The 20,750-nt window shown below is 26.1% G+C and overlaps 8 protein-coding genes across 8 annotated transcripts; 2 read left to right on the top strand and 6 right to left on the bottom strand. All coding sequences in view use genetic code 12, as the record gives it.

Moving 5' to 3' along the window:
- Positions 1 to 107: 107 nt before the first annotated feature.
- KGF55_005200 (uncharacterized protein) lies at positions 108 to 2,822 on the bottom strand (the record flags this gene model as incomplete). Its single annotated transcript, XM_051760188.1, has 1 exon — positions 108 to 2,822. One exon carries the CDS (start codon positions 2,820 to 2,822, stop codon positions 108 to 110), a length of 2,715 nt encoding a protein of 904 aa, XP_051612012.1.
- A 2,318-nt stretch (positions 2,823 to 5,140) lies between these two features.
- On the bottom strand, positions 5,141 to 5,698 carry KGF55_005199 (Arf family GTPase; the record flags this gene model as incomplete). The annotated part of the gene is made up of 1 exon (XM_051760187.1): positions 5,141 to 5,698. The coding sequence occupies one exon, from the start codon at positions 5,696 to 5,698 to the stop codon at positions 5,141 to 5,143; it is 558 nt and encodes a 185-aa protein (XP_051612011.1).
- A 199-nt stretch (positions 5,699 to 5,897) lies between these two features.
- Positions 5,898 to 8,129, top strand: KGF55_005198 (DNA cross-link repair protein PSO2; the record flags this gene model as incomplete). The annotated part of the gene is made up of 1 exon (XM_051760186.1): positions 5,898 to 8,129. One exon carries the CDS (start codon positions 5,898 to 5,900, stop codon positions 8,127 to 8,129), a length of 2,232 nt encoding a protein of 743 aa, XP_051612010.1.
- Positions 8,130 to 8,149: 20 nt separating this feature from the next.
- On the bottom strand, positions 8,150 to 9,433 carry MNN11 (alpha-1,6-mannosyltransferase; the record flags this gene model as incomplete). Its single annotated transcript, XM_051760185.1, has 1 exon — positions 8,150 to 9,433. The coding sequence occupies one exon, from the start codon at positions 9,431 to 9,433 to the stop codon at positions 8,150 to 8,152; it is 1,284 nt and encodes a 427-aa protein (XP_051612009.1).
- A 109-nt stretch (positions 9,434 to 9,542) lies between these two features.
- On the bottom strand, positions 9,543 to 10,538 carry KGF55_005196 (uncharacterized protein; the record flags this gene model as incomplete). The annotated part of the gene is made up of 1 exon (XM_051760182.1): positions 9,543 to 10,538. The coding sequence occupies one exon, from the start codon at positions 10,536 to 10,538 to the stop codon at positions 9,543 to 9,545; it is 996 nt and encodes a 331-aa protein (XP_051612008.1).
- A 950-nt stretch (positions 10,539 to 11,488) lies between these two features.
- On the top strand, positions 11,489 to 11,836 carry KGF55_005195 (uncharacterized protein; the record flags this gene model as incomplete). Its single annotated transcript, XM_051760181.1, has 1 exon — positions 11,489 to 11,836. The coding sequence occupies one exon, from the start codon at positions 11,489 to 11,491 to the stop codon at positions 11,834 to 11,836; it is 348 nt and encodes a 115-aa protein (XP_051612007.1).
- A 443-nt stretch (positions 11,837 to 12,279) lies between these two features.
- Positions 12,280 to 12,753, bottom strand: KGF55_005194 (uncharacterized protein; the record flags this gene model as incomplete). Its single annotated transcript, XM_051760180.1, has 1 exon — positions 12,280 to 12,753. The coding sequence occupies one exon, from the start codon at positions 12,751 to 12,753 to the stop codon at positions 12,280 to 12,282; it is 474 nt and encodes a 157-aa protein (XP_051612006.1).
- A 1,808-nt stretch (positions 12,754 to 14,561) lies between these two features.
- Positions 14,562 to 20,282, bottom strand: GSC1 (1,3-beta-glucan synthase; the record flags this gene model as incomplete). The annotated part of the gene is made up of 1 exon (XM_051760179.1): positions 14,562 to 20,282. One exon carries the CDS (start codon positions 20,280 to 20,282, stop codon positions 14,562 to 14,564), a length of 5,721 nt encoding a protein of 1,906 aa, XP_051612005.1.
- Positions 20,283 to 20,750: the final 468 nt, after the last annotated feature.

Here is a 20,750-nt window from a genome sequence, read left to right as displayed (position 1 = left end):
TGCAAAAAGTAAAAGAATCAGAAAAAAAAAAAATTCAGTTTGTTATTGTTGCAAAAAAATACATATGGTAGTTGTTTCATAATATTCATATTCATACAATTAGTACATTAAAATATTTCATATAAATTTTTAAATTCTTTTTTACCTTTACATTCAATCATAAAAATTTCATTATTATCTAATTGAATTAATAAACCAGCTTTACCAATTTTTTTAAAATTTTTAGAGCTACTTGAAAATTCCCAATTATATTTTAATTCATTTAATTCATTATAGAATTTAAAATTAAATCCACCTTCAAAATTTTTAAAAATTAAAATTTTCATCATTGATATAATTTCCCAAGATGATGGATTATTTAACCGTGAAGAATCTAAATTTTTTTGTAATCTTATAATCATTTCTAATTTTAAATTGTCTTTATCATTATTTAAAATTGAATTTAAACTTGAAAAAGTTGATGATTTACTTTGACTTTGATTATCCATTATTGATGATGTTATAGTACTTATTGAATTATAACTTATAGTTGAAGGTAATAAATTTAAAACATTATTTAAATTGAATTGTAAATTTTCAATTATTAAATTTGTTTTACATCTAATCATTATTAATTGATTCTCATTAGTTATTGAATTTTTTGTATTAATTTGTAAATCTAATGGCGATGATAATCTAATTTTTGTTTGATTATTAATATCTAACAATAACACTGGTTTATCAATAATTTCTAAATTTTCAATTACCTCCTTAAATATAATTAACCAACAATTATTATTTTCTGAATCAATTACAATCTTTACAAATATTGATTCTGATGTAGTTATCATTTCCCATTTCCCATATTTTTGTTTCCATTTTGAAATTTTAAAATTTTTTGGTATTGATTCTGATATATAATAATCTTTTGTTAAATCCAGATTTATTTGATTTTTTAAATTTTGAGGTATAATTAAATCATTTTCAGAATCTTCATTAGTTTGATCAGTTGATAAAACACTACAATTTGGTTGTTTGAAAAAATAAGTTGATGTAGATGATGGTAATGCAAATGGTGCTGGGATTTTAGATACTGATCTTGTCATTGATTTTTCTGGATTTGCATCATATTGAGGTGGTGTTTGAGGAGGTGTTGATATTTCATTAATTGAAGGTTTTGAATCATTATTATTTAAAGTTGTTATTTCTGATTTAGATGAATTTATATCTGATTTAGATGAATTTATATCAATTTTTGATGAATTCTTTTTGAAAAGTTGAAAAAATCCAGATTTCTTCTTTGGTGGTTTAAACTCAGGTTGATGACTTTTACCAAAATTTGAAATATCAATAGCTGAACCAGTTGATAATTGATATAATCTGGAAGGATTATTATTTCTTAAATCAGGTACTGAATAACAATCTTGTTTATAAACAGGTTGAATAGGTTGTAAATTTATTGGATCATGTATTGATTCAATACTTTCTGGTGAACAAAATTCAGCTTGTGATGAAATTGGTCTTTCTTTTGATTCATCCAGATAATCTTCTGATGTTTTTCTTCTATTAATTATTCGAAATAATTTTTCATCATCGTCTTGTTCTTGTTCATAGTTATTGGTGATTGTCTTTTTAATAATTGGTAATGATTTATCATATTGAGATACAAATGAATCAGCTCTAGGTTTTTTAATTGGGGATGAAATGATTGAATTTTTATTTAATACAAGAGTTTCTTCTGATGATGATAAATATCTTTTATGTTCTGAATCTGTAACTAGGTTAATACCTAGTCCTGATAAATTATTTGGCTTTGTTGGTGATTCAATTAAAAAATTCTCACTTAATGGTGAATTATTCCTTTCTAATGGACATATTTTTGAAATTTTATCAACCCATGAATCACATAATTCTTGATTTTGGAAATTTAGAATCATTAAATTATAATCTTCATCTCCTTTAAAATTAATCATCTTTAGGTAAATTTCATTTTTCCATGAAGATAGTGATAATTCATTAATACGAAAAGGTGGATATATTAAATTTTTAACAATTTCTCCTTCATTTTCATTTATTGATACAATAGCTAATGCATTATAATCTATTCCATTGTTTAAATCTAGTAATATTAATTCAATCAAATTGTTATTCATATAAATCTTTGAAGTACCAGTCCTATCTTTGATTTGATCAATAGTAAAATAACTAGAAACAATCGATGATGAATCAAATGATTGAATATGATCAAATTTAATGTTATTTAATTGTTTAAGCAAATTATCATTTTGATTTTGTTCATTTAATTGAGTCAATTGTAAACTGATACTTTTTAATTTTTCAATTATGAATGGATTTCTTAAATTTAGTACACACTTTTCAACAAAACTCTGAATAAAACTAATTTGTTGAATTATAGGTGAATTTAATTTTTCAAAAATAAAATTATCATTAACTTCAAGATCTTTTAACCTTTTCAAATATTTGTTAATTAAAATTATATAATTATTATCAAATATCAATATAAATTCATTTATCAAATTTTTAAATGATTGTTTTTCATCAATTATATTTCGTAGAACATTAGAAATGATTTTATTTAATTCATTATTTTTTGTATATAATCCTCTAGCAACAGATGCAATAGATGAAGTTGAAGTAGCAGTAGTAGTATTAATGGTATTATTAGTGTTGGTTGAATTAGAGAACGATTTTATTAATCCTAATATCTCTATAAATGAGTCATTCTGACTGGTTGTAAATTGGTGTAATTCTAATAGTAATTCTTTTGGAGTTTTGAATGATGATGATGATCTTAATCCTTCTTCTTTTGTTAAATTTTCCATTCCTTTTTTTACTGAAATCCTGTTTGAATCTTCTAAATTGACTAATATGAAGATGTAATAAAAGTAGAATATGAAGAAATAGGTGGTTGCTTTTCTATAAATATATAATTTCTACATATTTGGTTTAATAATAGATGAAAGGAGTGGAGTTATTAAAATGGTTTTTGTGTTTCTTAATTCTTTTATGTTTTGAAACGCGTCTTTTTATTTTTAGTTTTTATTTTAAAAATAAATAAAAGCGTGTTTATTATTATTATTAAAGGCAAGATGAGATTAGTGATGATGAGGTTTGTATCTCGAAGTAATTAATTATATCCTAATTGAGATGTAAATTGATCAAATTAGGATATTCAATTAATTTAAAACCGACTACTATAATAGAAAAATGGCGGTTCATACATTTTCCACCAATAGTATTTTTTGAACGTTTTTAAATCCATTGATTACATTTATTTCAAAAATATTCAATGGTAAAAGCAGTATCACTTTCTTTTCAAATACAAAACATTCGGAATTTATACTGAAAAGTGTCTTTAAAACTTGTTGAAGCTCTTTGAGACGAAACCATCTCAAAGTATCGTCTTTGCTCGACAAATGTAAAAATAGATCTCAATAATTCAAAACACAAAACACAAAACTTAATTTATTTACGATTTGACATGTAGATCTGAAACAATTACTACGATTGTTTTCGTTAAATTATTTACATTAAAAAATCATACTCGGGTGTCTCGACTTGTAAACCAATCGAAGATCCTAAACCAAAACCACCACCAATGGCCAGTCCCTATTGAACATCAGAATCTTATTTAGGGGTACACATTTTTTAAGAATTGAAAAATTTAAAAAACTACAATATTTTGTGGCAAATGTAAGTGGTTTTTTTTTCCTAATAACTAATTGTTGATTAAAACAATAGTATACTTTGCTAAACAAGAAAACTAAAACTTAATATGAAGAGGAAAAATTGGAAATCAGTTACCTAAATAACATATCTCAAGTCCATGCCTTGTTATATGATTTATTTACAATTGGTTTTTTGTCATCTGCCAGTTTCTTTTTTATGTTTGATAAAATTGAGTTGAAAATTTGTTGATGTTTACGTCTTGGTGTTTGAGACACGATCATGCATTCGTGGCGATGTGATCGTATGAATGTTCAAAAGTTCGTCTAATCTAGAGTCACCCTTGTAGAATGGGAGAATTGTCAGTAATTTGTATGTTATTTGTAAGGTGTCCCTCTTCAACATTAGTAAAGAGTACGCATTGATCACCCATTGGTTGTCTACCACTTTTTAATTCAAGTATCTCCTTGTACGGTTATTATGCATTATACTGTTCAACTAACACTTGTAGATGATTCTGGCTCAAGGGCCTAGAAGTTGATGTTGAAGAACTGAATAATTATCCCTTGATTTTTCAAAAACCTCACCTTTTCCAGCTTGGTTCGATGGAATCGTGAATGATCAGCTCCTAGGTTCAATAGCCAAAATCATTTAAAAACAGCAAGTCCAACATGCTGGCAATTCAAGATGATCTTGGTTTTTAAGTGGTGGTTCAACTGGAGTAAAGGTTTCCGTATAAGCTGTGACTTCTTTCTGACTGTAAATTGAGTAACCATTCTCGCTTTAAAGCAAGTATCACATTTCATAGTGTGCACCCATTTTGTACCAATAGCATTCTTTCTTTCCATCTTGCTTTTCAATGTATTTCCTTCAGTATTCCCTTCTACTTTCGGAGCTATCCAGTCTTTGAACCTATTTTTAAAAAAATATCTTTCCATAATCCCCCCAGTCAGAAAAGCAAAATGGACAGAAATGTACCTATAAATAAGTTCAAAGACGGGATTGCTCCGAAAGAAAAAGGAAAACTGAAGGACGGACAATTGGTGTAGTTCTAGCAATTATAGAAACAACAGTTTCCACTAAATCTGTATCTAGCAATCTAAAAGCATACCTATCCAAGCAATATCCAATAAAAATCGCCTTTTTCCCATTGCTGACTATCTACCTCTATTCGTAATTAGAACATGGTTGTGTTTTTATGAAATCGAAATTGTCGATTTATTAATTAGCAAGCTTCGATATTGATTTAAATGATGAAAAGTTTTATAGAAAGAAAAATAGTATTATGATAATTCAAAGTGAATGGAGGAAATGATTTGTAACAACAATGATAATACGAAATATTTTAATGACTTTAAATTCAACTCTATTAAATCTGCTCTAACTCTTTAATTTCGACCCTCAAATGATGCTCAAACCTTCAAAATCTGTAGACACTATGTCAATAGACGTCAATCAATATTAACTCATCATTTCAAAATTCTTTACTAATGATCCATTCTAAACAATTTTCAATACCTTCACCAGTAATCCCACTAACTAATTCAATATTCCATTGATTAGGATTTAAAGTTTCATTAAGTTTTAATTTATTCATAACATTGTTTTTTAAATTCATTAGTTGTTCTTTATCTTTAATTAAATCAATTTTATTAATAACAATTAATAAATAAATACCAAAAGTTAATCTATCTTGTAATATAATTTTATCATATAATTCTTTAAAACTTTCTTGTAATCTATTTTCACTTAATGAATCAATTACCCAAATAATTAAATCAGTTTTATCAAAATAATTATTCCAAAATGATCTTAAAGTAGTTTGTCCTCCTATATCCCATATATTTAATGTATAATTTTTATATTCTATTGTATTTATTTCAAATCCCATAGTTGGTGATATTTTATTTATATCTTTATTGAGAATCTTTTTGATGATTGTTGTTTTACCTGAATTATCTAAACCTAATGTTAAGATTCGAATTTCTTTATCTTTAAGCTTTTGTTTTCTAATGATTGTTAATAACCCCATGTCACTGCATTCTGTATGTGTTGATGGTAAATAGATTACTTTTGAATAGTCATGTTAAGATTTAAATCTAAATTCCGCAACCAAATTTTGTGTTTAAAATAAACTACGCATTTCTTTTGCAACTTCACAAATTCACTTCACATATCGAACCATAAACATGTCACAAGTTGTCATATGAATAAAAACAGAGTAACAAGTTATGGGTAAATTATCAGATGTAATACCAACTTCAAATTTTGAGTTGAAAAGAGGACTTTCTCAAAGATCTATATTTGATTTTACGCGTACTGAAATAGCAATAAAAGATGAATCAGTTAATCAAGAGGTAGTTATGGATGAAGGAGAAGTTATTGAATTCAAACAAGAGAATGGAGAAGATAGTCAAATACGCGTGAAAGAAGAGGAGACACGTGAAAGTTTAAAAATTGAGGAATCTTGTTTGTTTCCAACTATAGATCTCAAACAAGAGATCAAACAAGAAACCAATCAAGAAGAAGACGTGTCATGTCCAGTCTGTGATACAAATATATCAAGTCTAGATATACGAAGTAGAACAGATCATGTTGACACTTGTTTAGTTAAGTTTACATTTGTTGAAGATGAAGAAGAATCAAGTACTTCATCAAAAAGAAAATCATCAACTAGTTCAAGAGGTTCTACACCAACAAAGGAAAAAAATTCATCAACCACTAAGGAGGCTAAATCACCAAGGAATAAAAAACGTAAAGTTGTTAAAGAAAAAATACGATATATAAACTCAACTACTTCAATAAGGAAAACTGAAAAAATTATCAAGCCACCACCATCAACAACACCATCAGCTCCAACAATTTCAAATTCAAAATTTACAAGAAGAGAAATAATCCCATTAAAGATAATGACTTTCCCCATTGATGAATCAAAAAATTTAAAATATAGATTATCAGTTGATGCTTTTAATTTTGCTCCACATGAAATAATAAATCAATATTTTTTAACTCATTTTCATGCTGATCATTATGGAGGTATATCAAAAAAATGGGCATATGAAAGAGTATTTAAAGAAGATACAGATTATGAAGATGATTCAAAATATAAAAAAATTATTTATTGTACTGTTATAACTGGAAAATTATTAACTTTATATTTTTCAATTGATTCAAAATTTATAAAACATTTAGAAATGGATATAAGATATAAAATTAAAAATTATGAACCAGATAAAATTGAAGATGTTGAAGATGGTGGATTTATATCAAATGATGAATCACCAGGATTATATGTAACTCCCCTTACAGCTAATCATTGTCCCGGAGCAGGAATATTCCTATTTGAATCAATAAATTTTAAAAATGAAAAATATAGAATATTACATTGTGGAGATTTTAGAGTTAATATGGAAATATTAGATCATCCACTACTAAAACCTTTTAGTTTAGGTAAAAATGAATTCCCAAATTGTTTAAAAATAGATAAATGCTATCTTGATACAACTTATATGAATCCAACTTATATTTTCCCCAAACAAGAATTAGTATGTAATACTATAGCTCAATTATTTGAAGATTTAACAAAACAAGAAAATAATAAATCATCAAATACTTTATTTAATACATGGTTTGGATATTTAACTCAAAAAAGAATAACTGATTTTTGGAATAATAAAAAGGCCACTAAAAAGAAGAAATTTTTAATTCTTGTTGGAACTTATGTTATTGGTAAAGAAAGATTAGCTATAGCAATTTCCAAAAAATTAGGATGTTTAATTTATGTTTCAAATATAAATAATAGAAAAAATAAATATGAAATTTTAAAAACTTATCAAGATTCTTATCTTGATCTGGTATTAACTGATGATGATTTAGGTTTGGCCAGTGATTGTGATTGTATTGTTCATTTAGTTCCAATGAATATAGTTGGATCAATTCAAGAATTATCAAATTATTTTAATCATAATAAATATTATGAAAATTTTGAAAGATGTGTTGGATTAAGACCAACTGGTTGGAGTTTTACTCAAAATGGAAAACAAAAGGAACCACCACCAATAGAAGAAGAACCATTAATTCCAAAAACTCCATTAAGTGATATAGTTAAATTAATGACTGAAAAAACACCATATTCATCAATGGACCATATATTATCACAATCTCCTAAAACAACAACCAAAAAAAAACCAGATATTGAATTATATAGAATTTATTCATTACCATATAGTGAACATTCAAGTTTTAGAGAATTATCATATTTTATATGTTTTTTCAATTTTGAAAAAGTTATACCTACAGTTAATTGTAATAATGAATTTAATTTAAAAAGAATGGATGAAATTATAGAAATTTGGGAAAAAATAAGAAGAATTAGAATTGGTGGTGGGTTAGAAACTGATTTTTTTAATGTTAATGATCATTTAATTGAAATGATTCAAAATTTATCATTAGATACTTTTTAAATGTATATACTACTGTTTTTTTAGTTCTTTTGTTTTTTTATTTTACTATGATAATATTTTGTTAATTCTTCACATTCTTCACCTTTACATTTATTCCATTGTACAACAAAATCACCATCTTCATAATCTAAATCTTTATTTGGTTGTTGAGGTTTTTTAACATTTTTAAATAAGTGATCAGAACTTATTGATTTTCTTGGAACTAAAACAGTTTTACTTAATATAAAAGGATGCCATTGTAAAATATGAGTTAATGCAGAATCAGGTCCATAAGGAAAATTTGCATATTTAAAATAAAGATTATCTGACCAGATTTCAATAATAGCTTTACCAATATCATCATTTTTGATTAAAAATGAAATAGTTTCAATCATATCTTTTGATTGAGTTAAAATTAATTTAACATTTTCAGATTTTAATTTTTTATAAGTTTTTATAACACCATTCTTGGGAATTAATGGTTGATCTCTAATCATTAATTGATTTAAAGAATTTTCATTTAATAGTATCTCCTCAATATTTTTTGTTAAATCTAATATCATACTATCTTGATCTAAATACCAAAACCATTTTGCATCAGGAAATGCAAACATTGCAGCTCTTAAACAAAATAATCTTATCCATTTTGATTTTTCCGAGTGTTTTAAAGAATCAAATGATCCTAATTGTGGTATAAACTCTTGTGACCATCGTACATATATACCATATTTTTGAAAATGAGCATAATCTACTCTATTTTGAACAATTTTAGCTAATGAATCAACTGAATATTTTTCAAAATCTACTGCAGTTACTATAATAACTTTTGGATAATTGTTTGAATTTTTTGATTTATATATAATTTTATCTTGATTCTTGAAAAAATTTTTAACTCTCATTAATTGATCTTTAGAATTTTCATCATCTTCTTTCAATTTTTGTACTGTTGGATCTGGATTATCTAAATAATTTAAAGATTTTAATATTGTTCTATCACCTTGTTTTATTGAAGTTATTAATTTTTGTGGAGTTATTTGATTTAAAGTTGGTGCATGTTCAATTGGTGGATAAATATATTTTGAATTTTGTTCTATAAAAAACCTTGATGAATATGGATGTTGTTGTGGATAATGTGGTATTGTTGATCTATTAAATAATGATATTATCCAACTATATGGATTTATAAAATACCATATTATTAGAAATGTTATGATTATAAATGAAATATTTTTTCTTTTTGTTATACTATTGAAATTAGCAGGTAATGGTAATATTGAATTATTCTTACCATACCTTGGCTTGAATGTGTTTCTAGTATTAAACATCACTGGTGATATTATAATCTTGATTCCATTAACCAAAATAAAAAAAAAAAATATCGCGAGAGTGAAATTTTTAAACACGTTACGAGTCAATTGTTTTACATTATCTATACTACACCTTACCACTTTCTTTATTTATTCTATCTTCAATTACTTGTAAAGCAATTTGTCTCCTTCTTTCTGCAACAGAACTAGCAACACTTTTATTTATTTGATTAACTTGTTCTTGTCTTTTTTGAGCTCTTGAATTACTTTGTTGAATAATTTCATCATTAAAAGGTTGTACCAAAGCTAATAATATCGCAATTTCATAAATTTGATTAAAAACTGGAGTTAAATAAGGTTTTAACAAATTTGGGAAAAATTCAACTAATTGAAAAGTATCTGATGCATCACCTACTAATAAAGAATCTTGATTATTTGATGGTAAAATTGAATCAGTTTTTAACAGTTGATAAAATCTAAGATAAAAATAACTTATAAAAAAACTTGTTATAGATGGTAAAGCAGGATATAATGTACCAAATCCAATTGACCATATAGTTAAAATAATTAATGAAGCAAAAGGTAAATGTTTAATTCTAAAATTAATTAAACCTTGAAATAATACAATATTATGTTCAGGTATTAATTGTTTAAAAACAACTAAAAATCCAAAATAATATGATATACCACCTCCCAATGGTTTATTCATATTTTCACTATCTGATCTTGCTATATTAATTAATATAGCAATTAAAACAGTTATAAAATTAGTTATACTACCTACCACCAAAATAAATTTTATAACTTCTATATAACCCCAAAATCTTTCAATAAATTTTGAACCAATAAATAATATAATAAATGAAAATATAAAACTTAATATTGAAATTTCTGCAAATATTGATGTAATTATACTCCATGGATTATATATTGTACTATTAGGAATCAATTGAATAAAAGGAATATTTATATCATGAAAATTAATGGGTTTTGTAGAATCTTGTAATTTTAATGAATTATAAGTCTTGTATTTAAGGATGAATAATGTAGATGTAATTGTAATTAATAAAAATAATAGTATCCTACTTGATTTGGGGATGTTATGACCTCGAAATAGACTCATTTTTAGTGAATTTAAAACAAGAGTGGTAATGGCTGTTGTATCTTGGTTGGCTTATTAGTTTTTCTTCGGTTAAGCTTATATTTCAAGATCAAGTTTAAGTATTTCTACGTTTTATAATTTGAAAGAATTACTGTCATGAATTCAATGTCATTATTTTTTATTTTCTGACGTAACCGAAAAATTATTTATAAATTTATCAATCATCAAAAACGAGTGATACTAGTAACATAATATCATGATGATTAACAACTAAGATCCATATAAATCTCATCTTTCAAAACAGCTAGAATGCACCATGTTACATTCAATTAAAGTTATCAATTCTATGATTTAAGGATTTAATTTACCATCCCCGGGATACTATTTATGTAATTTTCAATATTTAAATTCAATTCATACGTATTACAACTGAGATTTTGAAATGTTATCATGCATAATCAAAATAAGCAAAACCTAAGTTTTCAGACACCTTGTATGCAATGGGTTGACAATGAAAACTAAACTGAATTTGTTAGTTATCTATACTTCCTGTGATTGATATCAATTATGTATATTATTTTTGTGTGTTAATTTCTACAATTTAAAATTAATATTAAGGAGTTAATTAATACTTGTTTCAGAGTTTAATATTAATATAACACATACTCAAAAAATTTAAATTAATAAGAAAAAAACAAAAGGATATAAATATGTTTGAAAAAGTCCTTGAATTTTGAAATTTGAAATTTGAATCTTTTTAATTATTTTATGTTTCCTTCAACTTTCATTAGTTTAAACTATCATTCATCTTAATACATAATATTCATATTATATATTTAAGAGTCATCATTAAAACTTAGTCGATATTACATCACACATTAGGTTCATTGTTAAAAGGTTTGCTAAATTTATATTATTATTTATTAGTTATCATTATTAAATTCTTATCAATATCATCATCAATATTTAAAATGGGTAATATATCAATATCAGACTTCTCATTTTTTGCAAAAGAAATAAAAGAATATTTTGAAGAAAGACAAGAATTTTTTATGGAGGCTTCTCAGGAAACTAGTGATTTTAAATTAAAAATAATTTTTAGAATTTTACAGTTGGAAACGAAATTAAAATTATTAGAATTCATGAATAGATTAGATGGACCTCATTTCGAGCTTTATACTTCATTAAAAAATGATGATGATCCTACCAAGATGAAAAAATATCTTACATTATTGGCTCAAGCATTTGATTTTCAATTAATGCATGCTGATGAACCATATATGCCTGAATACAGTTTTTTTGCAAACCAACTTGATTAAGATATTGCTCCTATCACTACAGTTGAAGAAATGTGATGCCAGTCAAAATGAATATTCATTTACTTTGGATGAATGGATCAATAATTGATACTTTTGATGTTCCAAAGTTGAATTAAGCATTTGTTTTATCCCCACGGTTTGTTTTTATACGATGGTAAGTTTAAATATTTTTTATACGAATATATTGATGTGTGTAATGATTATTTATATTTCTATTTCACTAACTCTTTTCTACTTTTTTCCTTATACTTCACTGATTCTAAATATGAGGAAAAACGTTCTTTGATTATTGAAATAACTTAAAGACTTATAATTGTAATGTTTTGATTAAATTTATAAAAACAATTATAAGAGGAATACATGAGAAATTTATTAGATGAAACTTATATTATAAACGTTAGGTATGATGCTATAGAATTAGTTATCTCAAAAGGTCCTCTCATTTAGCTCCTTCTTCTCTTTTCCCCCCTTTGTTCTTGAATTGACCTCTTTTGTTTTTCTCTCTTGATCTCTTTTTCTAAATTTAATCTTATTTGTCTTTCTCCTTTATCTAAATCTAATCTAATTTGTTCAAAATTGAAAGGTTTTCTATCTCTAATTTTCGATTGTGATTTAGTTCCATCTTTAGAAATTAAAATTGGTTGATGTAAATATATTGGAATTTTAAAATCAGGACCAATATTTGTATGAACATCTAATATATCAATAGCATCAAGATCTCTTAATATTGAATGTATTGGTTCACCTTGAATTTTAGGATCATCTATTTCAATTGGTGTTATTTTTTTAAATTTTGGTGGTTTTGAACCAGATTTGAAATGAAATTTTTCTTCTTTGTCTTTTTCATTATGTGATTCATCATTGTTTTTTTTTGGCTTGTCATCAGCAGGCAGCTTAGCTAAATTTGAATCTTCCATTTTATTATTATCAGTGGATTTAAAAATGATAGCTTAAACTAAATATTGCAATAATAAGTGACAACTGAAATTATAGTTTGAAATTTCAGTGTAAATATACTAGAGTAAAAATTTCTAATGAGATAACGATTTCATGTTCCTTATATACAAATGTATAATAAGATAACGATTTCATGTTCCTTATATACAAATGTAATTTCAAGTTTCAAAAAAATATGCAAGCAATGAGTTTAATTTCGAAACAAATTGAAAAATAGTAACAATGGATGAAATTAAAGGAAACATGAAACATGAAACATGAAACATCACACAAAACCGATAAACCAATTAACTGTAAGATTATAATATTCTAATTTGAAAGTATTATCAAAATTCAAATTAAATGATTAACTTATGAACATTCCAGACAAGATTCAGTTTAATACCGACAAGGGCTTGTTATTGTTATTAAACATATAAATCCCATTAATTATGAAGGATTTGAGCTAAATGTACATAAATATTTTGAAAATTTCATGTGAAATAGCCAAGAAAAAATATATTATGAATTACTCGTCTTTTGAAACAAGATCATCACTGTATAAAACTAAAATAAAAATTAACTCAAGAAAGACTATGATTTAAAACTAGTTCTCAAAATAATTAATTACTTACATGTGAAGAGACTCTCGTATTTTTCCAAATAAAAGGGTACATAAAAATCTTTTAGAATTATCGAGCGCTTTTACCTTTAATAAATCTATTTTGTTTTCAGTTCTCCACTAGTTTGGACGATTATAAACAGCATCAAAAGAATCAAGATGACGATACTCAAGAGTAAGAAACCTATAGAAAATCAATTTATAGAACAATTTATAAAACAATTCATAGAACAAAAAATAATAACAATAATAATAATAGTAAATATAACAAATAAAAGATTTATAAAACTAAAAAATATTCTATATACTTGATTCTTTCCTTATTTGAATGGATTTGTTGAATAAGGTGTAGTGTGTCCAGTCATTCTTGTACTCAAATAACTCCAGGTGTATGAATGAGGTCTATTATTACCAGTATCATTGTTTGAAACATTTCTAGGTTGAAATAAACCATAAGCAATCGAGCCTTTAGAACCAATATTTGCAAAAATATCGGTTTTAGACGCTGGTATGTTTTTATTAACACTATTAATTCAGATTTTGAGTTTTGAGCGGAAATCTTGAGTTTTGGGCGGAAATCTCAAGTTTAATGAATCTCAAGTTTAGTGAATCTCTAGTTTAGTGAATCTCTAGTTTAGTGAATCTCAAGTTTAGTGAATCTCAAGTTTAGTGAATCTCAAGTTTAGTGAATCTCAAGTTAAGATCTATAAGATCTATAAGCTATATTACTATGGATTGTAGTGAGGATTGTAGTGAGCAACACGTCTTGAATCAGCTTATACTGCTATAGATCCAACATATTAACAATAAACAACGATTGTATGTTCAATAGGTTTGGTCAAAATAATGATATGCTGCTATTCAAAATCCTAAACAATCTGAAACACTCCTTAACAAATTTTGCATATTAAAACTCACTAAATACAATACAACAATGCAAAATCAAATAGGTCAAATAAACTCATTTAACAGCATCAAAAGACTCAACAGCATCAAAAGAATCAAGATGACGATACTCAAGAGTAAGAAACCTATAGAAAATCAATTTATAGAACAATTTATAAAACAATTCATAGAACAAAAAATAATAACAATAATAATAATAGTAAATATAACAAATAAAAGATTTATAAAATTAAAAAATATTCTATATACTTGATTCTTTCCTTATTTGAATGGATTTGTTGAATAAGGTGTAGTGTGTCCAGTCATTCTTGTACTCAAATAACTCCAGGTGTATGAATGAGGTCTATTATTACCAGTATCATTGTTTGAAACATTTCTAGGTTGAAATAAACCATAAGCAATCGAGCCTTTAGAACCAATATTTGCAAAAATATCGGTTTTAACTTGGCCCGATGCTACGGCTGGTGCAATGATGATTATTGCAAATAACAATAAAACTGTGAAATACAAGACACAATACTTCCTTACCATTCTCTTTCTCAAACGTGCCTGCTTTAATGAATAAATTGGTGGTCTAATTAATCTTGAAGGTTTTAACCAAAATAACATCATTGAATGCCATCTATCTACTAATGGAACAAATAAAATTGGTAATTGACAAAATAATATTACATGAGCTAACATAAAATCTGCTGCGAATTCTGACATTTCAATAATTTTTGCTACAAATTCTCTTGATGGTTGAGTAAAAGCCATCCAACCCATACCTGTATTATACCATTTACCAGTCCAAAATGCAGTATTTGCTTTATCATTTTTGAATTCTCTTGTTAAACAAGTTAAAGTTAAAAATTTAAATAATAATCTTTGAACATAAATCATTGTTGCTAAACCTAATAACATTCTTGCAAAACTGAATCCTTCAGTTACCCACATAACTATAAAAAATATAATATGAACTATAACTGCAATTCCATGTGCAACACCTGCAATAACTGCACCAGTTTTTTTACAACATAAACCTAACATTGGTCCTGCACAACATGCCATTCCAACACATACTGCTAATACACCACAATCAATAACAACAGGAGCTAATGAACAAATGACTAATCTTAATACTGAATTAACAGGTTGAGCAGCTTCAGAACCATCAATTTCATAAGGATAAGTAGTAACACCAGTTTGAGCATTTATAAAAGTAAAAGCAACAAATAATCCAGCAGTATAAATCAAACAAGGAATAAAATCTGCAAAAAATATATTTGATCTATGAGCTCTTGAAGCATCACCTGCTGCTTTTTCAGATACATCTCCAACTAATTTTCTTTTAAAACCAGTAACTCTTGATCTTGATAATCTTATATAACCAATCCAAGAATTTCTATGCCATTTAGTATTACCTCTTGATAACCATCTTATAAAATCTCTATAATCAATGAAAAAATCATCCCAAGCAAATTGATGAGGATTGAAAATAAATGGTGAAAACATTAATGATGATAATGAAGCCCAAAACCATAATAAAGGAGCTTGCCAATGAGCAACAGTACCAAATAATAAAATTAACATTAATCTTGCACCCATATAAATTGAAGAATCAGCAAATCTTGAGTATAAAATTGAAAATGGAATTCTTGAAGTTGCAAAACCTCTACCAGTTGAAATATATCTTGCACCACCAACAGTTAAATCAGTAAAAACAGATGATGAATAAATTTGAGCAACAAAAACTTCAAACATTGGTGATAATGATATAAAATGTCTTGTAAATCTTTGGAAAGCTTTCCAAACACCTCTTTCAATTAATTCTTGAACAACTAATGGAATAAATGATATGAAAAACACAATAAAAATTGATAATGTATAACGTCTAACCCAATCAACAGCTGGAGATAAATTATAACAACCATAAGGATATAAAACATCAGTAACTGGAACATCTCTATCATATGAACAAATAATTGATTCATGAGCTAATGAATTTAAATTAGCTAATACTAAAATAAATACTTGTAAAGATAATTGAATAAAAATATTATTAATATGAAAACCTGGATGACCATAATAAAATGATAAAAATCTATCTAAAGGTAATTGAGTTGATAAATAATAATATTCTCTTGATAACATTTGTTCTCCCATACCTGCACCAATTTTAGTTGTAAAATTTAAAATTGATCCAAAACCCATATCTCTACCTTTACCACATTGATAATACTCACAATGTTTAATTTTACCACCTCTCATCATTGCAGTCATACCAGCATAAATATCTTCATTTAAATGTAAACCTTTTTGAGCTTTTGAAACACCACCTCTTGTAAGCATAAAAGTAGCATTTAAGAAATCTGGATGACCATAATGTAATTTACCACCAATTTGAGCTAAAGTTCTTGCAAATAATGTACCAAAAGTTTGTTCTTTACCAGCTGCAACATCACCTAAAACACCTGAATTTTCTGAAAAAATATATTCTCTTGCACCTAATATAGCAACTGGATCCTTTTTTGAAGTTGGATCTTCTGTTTTTAAATTTGGAGCATAAGGATTAACATGTTCAACATTTAATTCTTCAAATTCAGCTAAAACACTTCTAATTTTTAAACATTCTTCTAAATAATTATCTTGATTTGCATCAATTAATTGAATATATTCACCTCTATGGAAAATTATAGCATGATTTTGATTATCTGATTTACCATCACCTAAAATTGGATTACCTGATAATTGAACTCTAAATTTAGGACGTCTTCTACCATTTTCTAACATTTCACAATGACCATCAATCAATGCTGAATATACTCTTGGTTCTTCATCTTCATTTAATGCAGGTTCTTCATCTAAAAATGCAATTTGTAAATCTGGATAAGCTCTTAATAAAAATTCAGCATTTTCCATTTCATCATCTTTAAATTTTGATAATCTTTGCATTGAAACTAAAAATCTAAATTTTCTTCTTGCCATTTTTTCTAATGCTAATTCTAAACCTTCTGGATCACCACCAAAATATTGAACTAATTCAGGATTTTCAACTCTATATAATAATTTAATAGCTCTTGCATAATTCATAAAACCAGAAACTGTTCTATATAAAGTTTGTGATCTTAATGATGCCCAAATTCTTGTTCTTAAAGTATATTCAGGTGCAGCAGATTTAAAACCAATACAATAAAATGGTAAATCATCAATTTTAGATTTTAATCCGTCTTCACTTGATTTTTCATTATTATCATCATTATTTTCATAAGCAGCAGTTTCTTCAGCTAAGATTTTAGTATCTTTAACAAAACATTCCCATTCAACTGGATGTAATTGTTTTAAATATTCTAATAATGTAACTCTTGAAAATTGATCATCTTCTCTAATAATTTCTCTTAATGATAATAAAATTTTTTCAGAATAATGAGGAGTGAAAACAGTAAAAGTAGGCATATTATCAACTGGTAATGGTTCAGGAATTGGAGTAGCTAATGATTGAGCAAAAAATGAAATTCTTCTTTCAGCTTCTGAATTTCTTGGGAAAAATTCAGTTTCAAAATTATTATCATCTTGTGATACAAAAAAAGTTGGAGCTCTTAAAGTTCTTTTACCTTCAATTTCAGATGGAACTTGATGATATAATAATTTTTGAACATGATCAATAGCTAATAAATGTTCTCTATACATTGAAATAACAATAGCATTCCAAATTTGTGATATCAAAACTTTTGGTTTATATTTAATTTCCATTTCAGTAGTTGCCAAAATTTTGGAATAAATTCTTTTTGGTAATCTTGTAAAAATATTTCTCCATGGTGTTAAAATTGAAATACCTAAATAAAATGATCGACCAATTGAAAAAATACAATTACATATAATATACCACATATATGTATCCAAAAAGAATAACAACAAATCAACCAAATACATTAATCCTAAAACAATTTTGGCTTGTTGTCTACAAACGACATCACCATACCAAACTTCACCAACACATCTCATAGTCATTGTTGATAAATTTCTAATTGGATCTCTTAATGATAATGTTAAAAAGAAATATGATTCAGTTAATTTTGCAAGGAAAACTAAAAACCATAATAAATATGACATCCACATATCTAAACCTCTTAATTTTATAAAATTTGCTGTAAAAGTATGTGATGATATATATCTTCTTGATCTTTTATTCATATATGAAGTAAATAATCCTCCCAAAGGCATAACTGCAAAAAATACTAATGTAGCAATGGCAATAAAAAATCCAACAATTGAAACAGCTAAAGCAGATTTTGAATATAATGTTAATCCAGTAATTTTAAAAGTATAAACAACAGGTGCTAAATTAATTAAGAATATTAAAATTAAAAACATTAATCTTCTTGTTAAATGTTGAGCTCCTGCCCATTCTCTTGGTACAAACATCCATTCAAAAATTGTAGCTAAAATTTGAATAAAAGCAGCTAAAACACCTCCAATAGCACATGCAGCCCATCTTGATGAAGCTAATGGTTGATTATTTCTTGTTTGAACATAATTTTTAGTATATAAAGTTGGTGAATTATAAGCAGTATACATCCAATAAATTGTACCATGAATAATCCAAATTCTATTAAAATTTGTAACAAAATGTAACCAAGTTCTAATTTCTTTATAAGTTTTAAAAAATACATTTGTCCATTCAACTTCTCCTAATCTTAAATAACGTTCTTCTTGTGGAATATCAACTAATCTTGTACCATCACTAAACATAATTCTTGAAATTCCTTCAGGATACCAAAATAATTGATTAACATCATCATAACCAATAACTTTATTATGATCTTTTTCACGTTTAACAAATCTACCTTCATAAACTTCATAAACTTGAGATCTTAAAAATCTATATAAAGGAGTTATAACTCTATTTAAATAATCTCCTTCTGGTACTGGTTCAGTTCTTTGTTGACAAATTGGTGATTCTAAATAATCAAATGCAGCTTTATAAATATAACATAAACATTCAGGTGTAAATCTAACTTGATTTGCTTCTCCCCATAATAATAAATATAATGCAATATCACGAACTCTTTCTTCTGGTGTTAAAACATTCATTTTAGCTTTCCATCTAATTTCTGCTGCTTCTAATGAATAATCACCTTCTAATTCATTTGCTAATGCATCAACATCTTGTCCATGTTCTTCAGCTGCTTTTCTTGCTTTTTTAGATTTTTTACTTGCTTTTCTTGCTTTTCTACCAATTTTACCTAATGTCATATTTGCAAATCCTAAACTATCATCTAAATCTTGTTGTGAAGAAAAAAACCATTTTCTATAATTTGCATTATCACCTCCAATATAATCAGCATGTAAACTTAATAAAGCTTGAGCTGGACTCATTCTTGAACTTCTTGAATCTAATAATGTCATAAAATAATCAAACATATTTCTCATTGAATCTCTTTGAAAACCAAATTTATTTGTTAAATCAATAAAAATATCTTCTATATGTTCAATTTTAATTGGAGCTTGAGGATCTGCAGACCAAGCAGGATATGGTAAATTTGATGACATTTGAAATTGAGTTGGATCATATCCTCCTGGAACTCCTCCATACATTGGAGTTGATGCACCAGAAGATCTTTGTTGATTATCACCATATGACATTTGTGAAGGAGTATATTGAGTACCATATTGATCATAACCAGGGGTTCCTGGAGTTGGACCACCATAACTAAAATCACTAAAAGCTTCTGGATCAGCATTATATCCACCAACACCTTGTTGTTGAGAAGGATGTTGTTGTTGTTGATGATTAACTTGACCATATTGATCTTGATAAGGTTGATCTTGATAATTTTGATTCATATCATAAGGTTGATGATGATATTCTTGATTATAATATGGATCTTGATCATATTGAGGTTGTTGATAATAACCATCTCCATCCTGAGGTGGTATGGGTGGTTGTTGAATATTATTATTCTGATGATTTGGGTGTTGTTGATAATTATCGTATGACATCTATTTTTCAAGCGAATGTTAGTATATAGATATTTTAGATATTAAACCACCCTTGGAATAGTAAATTGTTGATTGTTGAATGTAAATTGAAAAAAGTAAATTGAAGTTCTTAAAAAAAAAAATTAATTTCTCAAATCTTGATTAAAAAAAAATAAAAAAATAATAAATTAAATTTTTGATAAACTTTGATAGTGTAATAATAGTAACAAATTTCTTCGAGGAAATCCTGATTTATCTCCTACTGTAAATCCTCCCTAATTTAGTGAAATGGTTACTAAATCAAGTTAAGTAGTAGGTAGTAAATAGATAGGTAAGGAGTGAAACAGCAAACAAACAAAGTAATTATATTTATTTAATTTCTTTTTTTTTTTTTTTTTTTTTTTTTTTTATTTTTTTTTTTTTTTTTTTTTTTTTTTTTTTTTTTTTTTCATTTGTTCGTGTTGTCTTCATGATTATATAATTTGTTCT

The sequence above is a fragment of the Candida pseudojiufengensis genome (assembly GCF_024610245.1).
Source record: "Candida pseudojiufengensis strain CBS 10847 chromosome Unknown scaffold26, whole genome shotgun sequence".
Classification (NCBI taxonomy): domain Eukaryota; kingdom Fungi; phylum Ascomycota; class Pichiomycetes; order Serinales; family Debaryomycetaceae; genus Lodderomyces; species Lodderomyces pseudojiufengensis.
The sequence above is the reverse complement of the archived record's forward strand: the minus strand, read 5'-3'. Positions and strand labels throughout refer to the sequence as shown.